The sequence below is a fragment of the Phoca vitulina genome, unplaced genomic scaffold (genome assembly GCF_004348235.1).
Source record: "Phoca vitulina isolate PV1807 unplaced genomic scaffold, GSC_HSeal_1.0 scaffold5, whole genome shotgun sequence".
NCBI classification, from domain to species: domain Eukaryota; kingdom Metazoa; phylum Chordata; class Mammalia; order Carnivora; family Phocidae; genus Phoca; species Phoca vitulina.
In genome coordinates, this window is record NW_022589708.1 from 69,002,653 (window position 1) to 69,015,408 (window position 12,756).

Consider the following 12,756-nt stretch of genomic DNA (forward strand, 5'->3'; position numbering starts at 1 on the left):
AGGTGTTTAAGAAGCATTTTTAGAGTATCAACTCTAGAAGCTTTCTCAAAATTCCCTACCAGTGGCAGGATATTGGTCAGAGTTCCTATACCCGACCACTGAAAGTGATGTTGGCTACGTACTCCTGAATGACAGAGTGGCTTTCAGGCTCCTACCACTGGAACAGAAATTACTTTGGCAGTGTAGCAGAGAGGGAGTTGTAACTTGCCCTATGTCCATGTTCATCAAGTTTTCAAAACATTCAGCTAATGTCCATTTAAAAGAAAACATTGAGGATACAGGACAAAGTTAAATGTCACCCTAAGGAAGCAAGGAAGTAATTCAAAGTTAGGTACATTTTATTAGACAACTGCACTAATTTCTACAAGTCAATGGAGGAGATAAAAACGGGTAGGATGATTGAAGACTTAGGGGACAGAACAACCAAACATAACGTGTGGACCTTGTCTGAATCTTGACAGAAGCAGCCCAACCGTTAAAAGACATTTCTGAAAAATGACAATCAAAGCACCTTGAAAATGGACTGGAGATTAGCTTATGTCACAGAATTACGGTCAATTTGGTTAGATATGAAATTAGCACTGTGGGTAGGTAAGAACATATCCATATTTTCTAGAATGCATACTGATTGTATGGAGTTCAATGAAATGATTGCTCTATTTGATTCAAAATGCTTTAACAAAGAGAAAGAAGGTATAAATGAAGCAAACCTGGCAAAGTCTTGATAACTGTTGAATCTGAGTGATGGTGATATGTTGTATATTGTACTATTATTCTTTCCCCTTTTGTGTTTGAAAAATTTCATAATAAAACATTTTTTAAAAGATAAGGCTCATTTGTACAAAGTTCCCCACATCTTATAATGGCAATAATGAAGCAATACTATTATTCCTTCATTATTCCATTGAGGAACTAAACTCAATTAAAAATACATTAAAAATCAAACATCATCTTTAATCCAGGTTCCATCACATAGGTTTGAATATTCACTCAGATCTCAGGTCCAACTACATCCTTCCACATGAACCAAATGTGGGACGAGTGGTATGGGTTTCTTTACACTTAGGACACATGACAAGGATGTGGGGTGTCATTTACACAGCCATCCTTTATCATACATATATCACAATACAGTTTGACTCCTTTCAGAAATATTTGGGTCTCAAAAGTTTATGAGTGTGATCAGCTAATCAGTTAGCTGAATAACAAATTTTCTTCGACACTTGATATGTATACGTTACTCTGCAAAGTTCTGGGGAGAATTCAAAGATAAATTTAAAAAGACAATCTGAGAGACTTTTAAAATGTAGTATTTTCAGCTACAAGATGCCACAAGGCAGTGTCAGGTTGGAAGAGCACATACATTTAGGAGAGCATATGTTAGCTTCATTTATTTATGTATTTCATTTGTTCATCTATTCAATCAGCTAATATTTACCGAGGGCCCACTCTACTCCAAGCACTGCATTAGCTGCTGGGGGAGCTGGTAGTATGCAGGGGAGGCAGGCATTAGAAAATAAATACACCCAGAAATATAATTACAAAATAGGAATTGCTGTGAAGGAACAGAGGAGACGTATCTGTGACTGTGGGGTCAGGGCAGGACTCTCTGGGATGGTGACACTGAAGTTGAGGCCTGGAAATAACCGATGATAGGTACACTCAGAGAAGGCATCAAGAAGGAAGAGAATGCGGATGGGGAGCGCTGGGCTTGTAGGAATTCATATAAGTAGGGAAGAAAGGACACTTGATGGTGGCTCACTCATTTCTGGCCAGCCACTCCCTGGTACTTCCCTATACCTAGGTTTACCCTCCTGCAGGGCAGTGACCTCCCATCGATATATGATAACATGTTACATATTTGTTTTCTACCTGTCTCCCCACTGCACTTAAGTGCTGCAAGGGCAAGGAATTTGTTTTATTCCTTTTGTATCCTCACCTTCTAGCTTAATACTCAATAAGTATTTGCTGCATTAAGGAGTAAGGAAGCATTGAGATCTATAAGGTCATGAATTGTCTCCAGCTTAGAAGCCCAACATTCAACCCAAGACTCACACTTAAGTCTATTGAGAGAGCTATTTCTGCAACCAAGCAAGATGCTGACAAATAAAGCACCAATCTGTCCAGAAGCAGAATATAGCCTCACGGATGACAGCATGTCATTTCAGTAGAGAACTTGACTATCGGTGTGTTCAGCATGCCTGGCTTATGAAATCTTTAAAGCAGTTGTCAAAGTGCGGCTTGTGACCCATTACTCGATCATCAAACCTATTTACTGGGTGCTAATCAGGATGAGTTCAAGGAGATAGAATAGAAAACCACAGAAGAGAAAATAGCAGGGTGATGACATCCTGCACAGTGAGGGTAAGTAAGCACTATTTCACAAAACTTTCGTTTTCAGTCTCTGTCCCCACTTACAGATGTGTATGGGGGGTATATTCTGGGTCATAAGGCAAAATGTGTTTTTTTCTGTGCGTCGTGGTCAAAAAGGCTCTAGAGGCTGTCGCTTGCAGACCACTATCTGGACATTAGACATTACCCCAAATGACAAGCCTGGCTTTCCGAGCCATTTTATTAGAACCATACTGAAGCTGGGCATCAAGGGAAAGAGAAGAACGTCTCTGTCAGAAGCTTTTGCCACTGTGCTAGTGGGAGCATGACACAGGGGCCCAACCTAAAGGGACAATGAGGACAGAGAAGACTGGATGTACAGGGACGGCCACCAGGAGCAGCGCCAGAAGCTGCCATATTTTGACAAATGAAGGTCATAAAGCAAAGTTTTAGCTATTCCTCTGCAGGATCCCCTTTCAGATTACATGATGAAGGCAGTGACCTGAAAGGGAGTCTAATCCTATATATGTCTTTGTTAATACAGATTATATTATAAAATGCATACACACAGTTACAATATGCACTGCAATATGCATTCTATTAGATAACATATACACATACATATGTATACAATAATATACATATACGTATATATGATATAGACATTATGTATATGCATTATATAATATACATGATAACAAAAGATACATTTCCAAAATCTGTAGTAAAGGAAGAACTTCCAGTGCAGGGTAGACAGTAGAAGCTCACTCAACGTTTGTTAAATACATTAACTGAGTAAGTGAAATCCTTTGTAGTCTAGTTAGTTTTTTATTTTGTCAACATCAAAACAAATTCCTGGTTCATATGCACTTATTTCCTTCGATGACTGCTCATTTAATAAAAAAAAGATTTTAGGTTTCATTAGATTCTTAAATAGTTACAGAGATGTATAATGACTATGTAAAAAATTCACTTGATACATGCCTACCAAAAGTTTATAATCTAAGGCAGTGAGGCTGTGATAAATCTATGAATTCAGGGAAAACATATTTGTTGTTACTGACCCCTTATGAAAGTTAAGTTTATATATTGGGAGCAAGAAAGGCAGTGAGTAAAAAGGAGTTAAGATGGCTGCCAAATCATGGGAGTGGTCCATTCAGTGGAAACACAGTGAGGGTTAGTAACGTATCCAAGGGATATCAAACAACAAAAATACTAAGTAGTTCACATAAGTCCTAATATGATGCAGCATTTTTTCTAAATACACGAAACTGTAAGTTTTATCATTTAACTTGTACACTTGTTATACATCAAAAAAAAAAAAAAAATCTCTCAGAGGAAAAAAAAAGTTCCTTAACACACACTCAACTTTTATAAACCACAAAGTAAGGAGTAAATTAATGACTAATAGAGATTTCATTCCTAGAAACGGAATGGTATCACATGTAAATATCTAATAGTTTCCTTAGAGATAGTGCAGAAGAATAATTAACAAGTAATTAAATCTCCCAAATCATTAATAAACAAAATATTTCTCTTCTATTAGAGCAATATGTTGTGCCTTTGCCATTTACAAATTAACTTTTCCTACCTTCATTAAATAGAAAGTTAAACGGTCGATATCCAAGATGCATGTAATTAACCCTGTGTCATGGAAGTTTCCTCTCATTAATTTTTCTGAACTGTTATACAGTATTGCTTACAAGGTTATATGCTAGAACTAATGTAACCAGGCTATTACTCTGATCAAAGAAAAGCGGAGGCATGCAGTTTGGACCCATTTAATGTTGGTTAACCCATGGTATCCTGTTTTTTGATTCGTAAACAATAAAAGAAAACATTTTATTTGTAAATGTTGGAGAACGCAAAGCCAAAAGCAAAGGAAAAACTGCCTCAGGCTTATTTCAATGCTTTAAACAAAATAATTGAGTGTTTACATTAATATTTAGAAGAAATCAAGCATAAATCCTACTCTGCTGTAATACGAAATGCAATGGTATTACCTGTTTTCCAAATACATCCTAAGCTATTTTTACAGATTGCAATTTTGCAGCACAGATAGTCGTACTGAATCTTTTAGTGAAACTTCAGTGCACAGAAAAATTCCATTACATCACAGCCTGTTGTTCCACAGACTTACATGTAAAAGTTACCTCTGCAATACTGCAATCCCAAACAGAAACTTAAAAAGCAATATTCCTGCCTCTGAACAGTGACATTATAAGTAAATCCCCACATGCAGATGCAATTGGCAACCCCCCACCCCCATCCATTGAAACCTTTAGGAGAATCTTCCCTACATTCAGCATTTAACAACCAACAATCCACGCCATACATGTCACCAGCCCTTCATACCTACCAAGCCCTTTTATGAAGCTGATCACACAGGATCGTCTCCAACAAGCTGTTGTAATCTCCATGAGCCTGAAAAGGAACCCAAACGAACAGTCTGGAACTGCTACACAGACTATGTTCCAAAGCAAAAAAACATAATGACGGACTCCATGATCCCGATGCTCAATGGCACCATAAGTGTCTCAGCCACAAGGTAGAGCTCTCTTATTTTTGGCCAAGGTGTATTTTTAGTCAGGTGCTAAAGACCTACAGTAGAAGACAAACTAAAACAGGCCTTCCGTCCAGGCAGACTCTTCATACCAATGGGACAATTTTTAGCTGCACAGTAAGACAGTGACCTACAACTCACAGAGTGCCCGTATGTCTATATTTATCCACGAGAACATACTATGCTGACAGATTAGTAAAGCTGCTCAAAGCACTCCAGGAACATGAGCCCGACCCACACGGCTCACCATAAACAGTCCATGCATACCGAATGCACGCGCTACCCACAGATCTAGCTCACCCGCGCTGTTGTGTTCTGTGATTGAAGAAATTTAAGAGCAGAGATAACACGGGGCAGGTGATAAACCGTCGCTTTGGGAACTAGGAGCTCTTGGCCACGAGTACAAACAGCTTTAAACAGCTTAAATTCTTACAGACAAAACCAATAGCAGAGAATCCCCATGTGAAGCCAAGAGTCAGTGAGAAACCATACACCCTTAAGGAAAAATGAAACACTGAACATCTGTTGATACAGCCAGTAATGAAAAGCGATTGGGTTTAATTCCATAGTTCTATTATTTTAAAAGCACAGCCTAAATCAACTGGTTAAAAAACTTTTAATTTATAAGACCAGGAATGAGCCACTATTTATTGGTGAACATTAAGTATCTCACCCCCAAACGAAAGCAGGTTTAGACCAGTGAAGAGACTGAGAAAGAAAACTGCAAAGTTACTTAAAAACAAAAGTGTAACTAATTGATCTTTCAGTGGGCATGATTTCTGACAGACGACTTCTATGAGGGTCAATGAAAATCTATGTCTTCACTAACACAGCTGCGAAGAGCATGAAAGCCAAGTAATTTTCTATTCTTGATTTACTCAGGGTCACTGAAGGCTTTCTTGAGCATTACAGGTTGGAATTACAGAACGGCACAGTATGGGGAATGAACTGAAGCCTTTCACAGGAAGGAGAAACATGTCCAAATTACCCACATGAACACTTAGGCAAGCGAAGGCGCCAGCAAAGATGCCCCATGGCACCACTGAGTCTCACACATTCAGGGTTTATAACCTTTAAAGAGTTGGCTGATGTGCACATGTGGTATTTGGTTTATGTTTTACTCAAAGGGGTCCAGACAATTCTAATACAAGAGTGTGCCTATGGACGTATCTGTGTTTTCAGCAACAAGGATTCTTTTTCAACTCTCTTCTTTCCACATCTAAATTGGAATCAAGACTTGACTGAAAATTTGCACTTTGTCAGCTTCCAATCTCTGGTGCTATTATTAGAGCAGCCTTCCAAATGATGTGACTGTCATTCAATTAAAAGAACATGACTTCAGGCAGTCTCATAGAAATATCAAAAAAAGTATTTGTCATTTTATTTTTCACTCTTTTTACAGATACCCCTTACCAAACAACCTGTAAGGGGGGTGCAAGGTGAAGAAAGGGCAGAAAAGAGAATATTAGCAGGCACCGGGCTTCAGGTACTCTGCTAGGCACTCTTCACATATTACTTCCAGCAACCTAATAAGGTAGGCATTACATCTCCAGCTTAAGAGGCGGCAGAAAGGAATCAAAACTGCCCAAGGTCATTCGGATGCAGGTTTGTGAAACTCCCAGGGTCACTGCACTTAATTTTTAGTCTAGTACTTCCCTTAATATGAATTGGAACTTCTTTTTTTTGTTTTTATTTTTTTCTCTTTTTTAAAATTTACATTTTGTTAGTGAACATACAGTGCAACATTGGTTTCTGGAGGAGAATTCTGTGATTCATCACTTACATACAACACCCAGTGCTCATCACAAGTACCCTCTGTAATAGCCATCCCCCATCTCGCCCATCCCCCACCCACCTCCCTCCATCAGCCCTCAGTTTGTGCTCTACCGTTAAGAGTCTCTTATGGCTTGTTTTCCTCCCTCCTTTTTCTCTTTTCCCCCTTCCCATATGTTCATCTGTTTTGGTTCCTCAATTCTACATATGAGTGAGATCATATGGTATTTGTCTTTCTCTGACTGACTTATTTCATTAGCATAATATACTCTAGCTCCATCCACATCATTGCAAATAGCAAGATAGCCAAACTATGGAGACAGCCCAATGTCCATCAACTGATGAATGGATAAAGAAGATGTGGTGTGTATATATATATATATATATATATATACACACACACAATGAATTGGAACTTCTAAGCCAATGGTAACCTTAGCATATTTGTCTTTGTATACATTTAAGAGCAGCCCTCAAATAATCTTTTTTTTTTTTTTTACCTAGAAATTTCACTTATTCAAAACCCAGCTGAATTCCAGAGATTACAGTCTTATTTGATGCCCTCCATGGTCTATTTGTCCTTCTGTGACAGCCAGGCACTTACTGGTTTGGGGAGCATCCTTAGGGCATGAACCACATTGTTTTCATCTTTGGGTCCCTAGGGCCTAGTAAAAGTTGAAGTAATGAATAATCAAAGGTGTCCTTATAGTCTAGACAGATGGCATAAAGTCCTTCTATTAAAGCTCAGAGTCTTTGATACTTTGATAGAGTTCCCACCTAACCTCTTCCATCTCCACTGAGAAGTTACTTCTCTGACGGTGGACATTATTCTAACACCCTAATTTCCTCCTCCAGCTATGTTAGATTAAAAGTAATTGTGGATGGGTGAAGGCTTCTAAAGTCCGGCATACTGACAGCTGAATTAAGTGACAGCTGATGGCTGATGGCTCATAGTAACTGAAAAATCAGGAACAACAAAAAGCAGACATAAAACTTTTGAAGGATAGGAACTTAAAGATAATTTAGTATAAAAAGAGTTGACCCTTAGGGCACCTGGGTGGCTCAGTCCTTAAGCGTCTGCCCTTGGCTCAGGACATGATCCCAGGGTCCTGGGATAGAGCCCTGCATCGGGCTCCCTGCTCACTGGGAAGCCTGCTTCTCCCTCTCCCACTCCCCCTGCTTGTGTTCCCTCTCTTGCGGTCTCTCTCTCTGTCAAATAAATAAATAAAAATATTTAAAAAAATAAAGAGTTGACTCTTAACATTTCAAAGCTCCAAAGGTAGCCATATATTATAGAATCTTTATTAATTAATACATTTGTTAATGATCTGAATTCATTTAGACATGGTTAAACTATGTTAGCATCCTATAGTCACAGACATAATATAGAAAATACTAAGGTAATTAACAGAAAGAATTCTGTTCACAATTATTAAGTTAAAATGTTTTGACACTTCAAGAGTTAAGCTTCATGACTGGGAGAAGTTTCCTCAGACACCATTTGTTCCCTGATGATGCTAAATAAATGTCATGCATTTTAATATAATCTAAATAAATAAAATCAACTGGATTACTGGCATGTTTAATTGATAGTTCCATAATAACCCTCAAATCTAAATTAAATTATTACTTTAACAGTTAATCTAATACTCATAAAAATTTCCTCTCTGCTTCTGGGTGGCCTGGTGGCATGACTGCAAATACTTTTAAGGGCAAATGAAAGTCCAAACCCGATTCTACCTTCACAAGCTTAGAAGTTGCAAGGAAGTTCCTGGGTATGTTTAGTTTACCTCACTGCTTCAGGAAAGATTATTCTTAGGCTACTGGCCGACTGATAGCTACTGTATTAGCACGAAGGTTAGATCACATAACCACTCTCATTAAATGTAGCCTCGTGGTCTATTTACCTTCCTTAATGTCAATGTCAATCCACACTACCATATTATGGGAAGCAAGAAATATCCTTTAGACACCAACCAAGAAATTTTTTCCACCTTGAAGAAAAAGCCAGCTTTTAAAATGATCATATTAAACACTATTTCATTCAAAACCCTCAAGTGATAAATAACTTAAGCTGATGATGATTCTTGTTTCTTTTTTCACCCTTGGTCTTATAAATCCAGTATTTCTCATGAAGCCTTTAGAACTAGTTTGTGATATATTTAATGAAACATTTCAGTAATCAAGTGGTTACATTTTATATGCATGATAACACACACATTACTCTTTCTGCAAATTTAGGAAATACAAGTATTGAAGTTTTATCACAGAAATATGGCAGTTAACAATAGATGCCAGTGCCAAAAGGATGTCTTTTCACTCTTTTTCCATGACATAACATAGTATAGAATATATTCATTCATCTGTATTAATAAGTCTTTCAGAGACAAAGAGCCTCTGAGGCTGTCTTAGGGTAGGAATCAAGTACAGCACCAGAATTAAGCACACCGTAAGCAAACATCACCTGCAGATCAGAGAGCTCCGAAAAGACAATGTGTCATTGTGCCTGGAAGTTGTGGCTATCAAGGAGGCATCTAGTAGTGGGGAGTATTTGCCAAGCATGTAACTGCCTCAAGACATATGCTGCAAACACATGCAGCCTGAAAATGTTTACCAGGAAGACCTCTAGGAAAATACTGGTTTGTCTTGGCACAGAGTGCCTCTGGAAGCAAGCCACCATGAAAGAAGTGTTCTCCCAATAGGTGTGCGATGCTCATTAGGTACAGATCGTCTGAACCTACATGGAGGCTCTCTTTAAGCCTCCATGTATCACCTGTGGTGTAAATTACCAGGTGGACTTAAACCCAGCCTTGGGGAGGAGAAGTGGAAGGGATTCTATGTAAATGAGAAGTGAAAGAATTTACATGTTACGTGTTCTTATGGATTCTAAATGCTTTTGCTCCAAAAAGTTTCTCTCGTGATTTCCTTCCATCAGCTTATAAACATTCCCTTGTTCTACAATTATAATCCCTAACTGGATCTCTCCCCTGCCTACAGTCTTTAAATTATACGATTCTGGAGGATTATGGTGTTGATCTTGTTTCTTGACTTTAACTCATTTATTTTGGGGGGAAGGGGCCTGAAAAAGCCCAGAAATGACCCAAAGCTGGAGAGCTCTATAAAAAGTACAGATTCCAGGGCCTCAAAAAGACCAACAGAATCTAAACCTCTGGTGAGGGTAGAATCTGTCTTTTTTTTAAAGGCCCCATAAGTGATTCTGATGTGCAGCCAGGTTTGGAAGCTACTGATGACCTCTGGGAATATGTAATAATGAATGATAATTGAGCATCCTGTAACTGTCTCTCCCTAGACAGGGGAATGCAGAGGAAAGTTTGAAATAGTTACCGTCTGAACAGAGCTATCAAGCTGGTAACCTCAAACTTGCGACTTCCAACATAACGAAGCATCAGGAAGTAAACCTAAAAATCTTAGGGTTTGCTTACTCTGTCCTTAATCTGTTTCTTACCTTAAAACAGCCTCATAGGTTCCTCTTCTCTGCTCCAAATAGATGTCAATCCCAAACCTAAGTACTTTATACACAGACTAACACAAATTCTTCCTCCAAGTCTAACTTTTATTTACACACAACTCAAGCAAATGGGATGTAGAAAATCAAAAGGCAAGATGTGGCAAATGATCACTTGATGGATGCAAAATTTCTTAAAAGCACTCACACAATTAAGGACTATGCCAACAAAAGCTGGGCAATGCCATTCATTTTAGAGTAAACCTTCGGGAATCAATTAGTAGTCCTTAAAGACATTTCCGAATGGTTGCCCAGAATAAAAAAAAGGGGGGGGGCATATGTGCTAGAGGACATGGTGTCAACAAAGGGTGAAAACTTCTGAAGGATTATATTTTCATCCAAAAACATCTAAATACCTAATAAAATAAACCTGACCACGGGAGTCCAGTTCCGATGGACTCATTCACTGGAGTTCAGGTAAGTACAGTCAGAATGAGAGTAAATAACTATTTGCATCAAAGAGAACATGCTTTAAATCAAGATTTCTGAATTTGAAGTTTTGTCTGCACATTTTTAACATTTTCTATTATGTATATAATCTCTACCGACATGGTTAATGCAGGAAATTAGCCCATTGTCTTTTTTGCCACTCATTAAGAAAGCATATAGAATCCAACAATGTCTAAGAACAGGCTACCCTGAATGTTAGGGACCCATGCAGCTAAATATCCCATGTCCATTTCCATTTAGTGCTTATGTATCATCTATACTGGTTTTACTTAGAAGCAAGAGAAATTTCCAAAAGAGAAATTTATACACAGAAATGTATGGAGTAAGAACACCACTATTTTGGGGGCTATAATTGTTTTAAATTTTGCCTTTAAAAGTACAGTGGAGTGGGGAGAAGGCACATAGCTTTTTATTACTAAGGAATTTTCTTTCCTCACCACCTTCATCTCCGTAACTTTGCTCGGCCCAAGGAGGATTCTGAGACAACTCAGACGTTCTCCTTGTATTCTGGGTTATTGATACTTTGGAGAATCAAAAAATATGGCCCAATAGAAGGGTCCTCCTTCAGGTAAGACGTTGTGTCCAAAGCAGGGCATCAGGAACCCACCTGCACCTAAATGAAGCAAAATATAGATTCCATGGTAGCATGGACCCATAAGTCCACGTTTAAGGGCTCTCTCTGCCACACAGCTAGCTAGCCACAGGTCCTTGGGCAAGTCACACAGCCCAAGATGCAGACTATTCATTTGCATATATGATAAAGTCAGACTTATACTACGACAAGACAGCAATCCTGCAGCATTTTAGAACTAACTAAACTTTCCTTAGGCTAATCTAGAGAGTTTTAGTCAAAGAAGATCTCATTAGTCTAGCAGGCAGAATGACAAGCTGGATGTCAGAAGTTACTACTAAGCACAGTCAGTATAAGGCAACTCCCAAAATGAAATCCAGGTTTAGAGTGTCTTTATTTTATATTATGAAATGGTGAAATGCCTAAAAGTCCAAGATCTTATTGAAAAACCATTCAAGACAATTTCTAGCCACATAGAGCTATTAAGCACTGAAACTGTGACCAGAGCAACTGAGTTACTCAATTTTAATTTTAATTTGCTTAAATTAAAATTTAAAACCTGATGTTTCATTCAGTTATCAGAAAAAATTTAGTTATGTTTGGAAGAACTGCATATATGAAACTATATTTAATTATCAATTTTATGAAATCTAAGTAAAAATAAAGTATTTTGACCCATTTGGTGTCCAAATTTAGATGTACTGGTGGTGTAAGACAAACACTGGATTTTGAAGAAATAGTCCCCCCCAAAATGTAAAATACTTATTAATAATTTTATGGTGATTACATGTTGAAATAATACTTTAGATATACTGAACTAGGTAAAATACTTCATCAAAATTAATTTCAGATGTTTTAAAGCTGTTTAATGCAGCTACTAAAAAATTTAAAATTGCATATGTGCCCTGCATTATATTTCTCTTATACATGCTATTCTCAAGACCACTTACTGCTTATTGTAAGACGGATATATGGGAAAAAGTTTTTGTGAATAAACATGGAAAGCCATTAAGAAAAGCCACAGTGTTGCATAGTCATGAATTAGTCCAATTCCACGCATAGTCCAATATATTCACAAATAAATGATAAAAATATTGATTTATTGATTTAATAAGCAAAGATTTATTAATCACTTCAAAAAGTATCAGGTTGGGTGGGACTGAGAGTTGATTACCTTTATCCCCACTTGACGGCCGAGAAAATTAAATTAACCTGTCCAAGATCGCGCACCAGTAAATGCTAAGGAAAAGGACTCAAATACAGCTCTTCTGGCTCAGAAGCTCATACCCTTCCTACTGTACCAGACTGCTTCCTAGAAGTTGAGAAGCAAAAACACCATAAAAGATCTCTCTGATATTAAATGCTTCCACATGGTGACCAAATCCATATAAAACCAAAATATAAAACTGACTAGGAACCAGACTTTTAAACAGCTTAATACTCCCTTGGAGTATTATCGTCTACATGACAACTGATCACACACCGATCTGTAATAGCTCCTGTGTTGCTACCATCATTCTCACTAACTACCTCATGGATTTC

At 37.9% G+C, this 12,756-nt stretch overlaps 1 protein-coding gene across 10 annotated transcripts in view; it reads right to left on the reverse strand.

Moving 5' to 3' along the window:
* FRY (FRY microtubule binding protein) overlaps positions 1-12,756 on the reverse strand; it is a 426,749-nt gene that overhangs the window by 222,325 nt on the left and 191,668 nt on the right. The window contains exon 1 of one of the 10 annotated variants that reach the window (XM_032403237.1): positions 4,691-4,755. The exons of the other annotated variants lie outside the window; for them this stretch is intronic. Within the exon in view, the coding sequence (XP_032259128.1) occupies positions 4,691-4,751 (61 nt within the window). The 5' untranslated portion in view covers positions 4,752-4,755. Of the gene's footprint in view, positions 1-4,690; positions 4,756-12,756 lie in introns of those variants that run through there. 10 annotated transcript variants of the gene reach the window in all.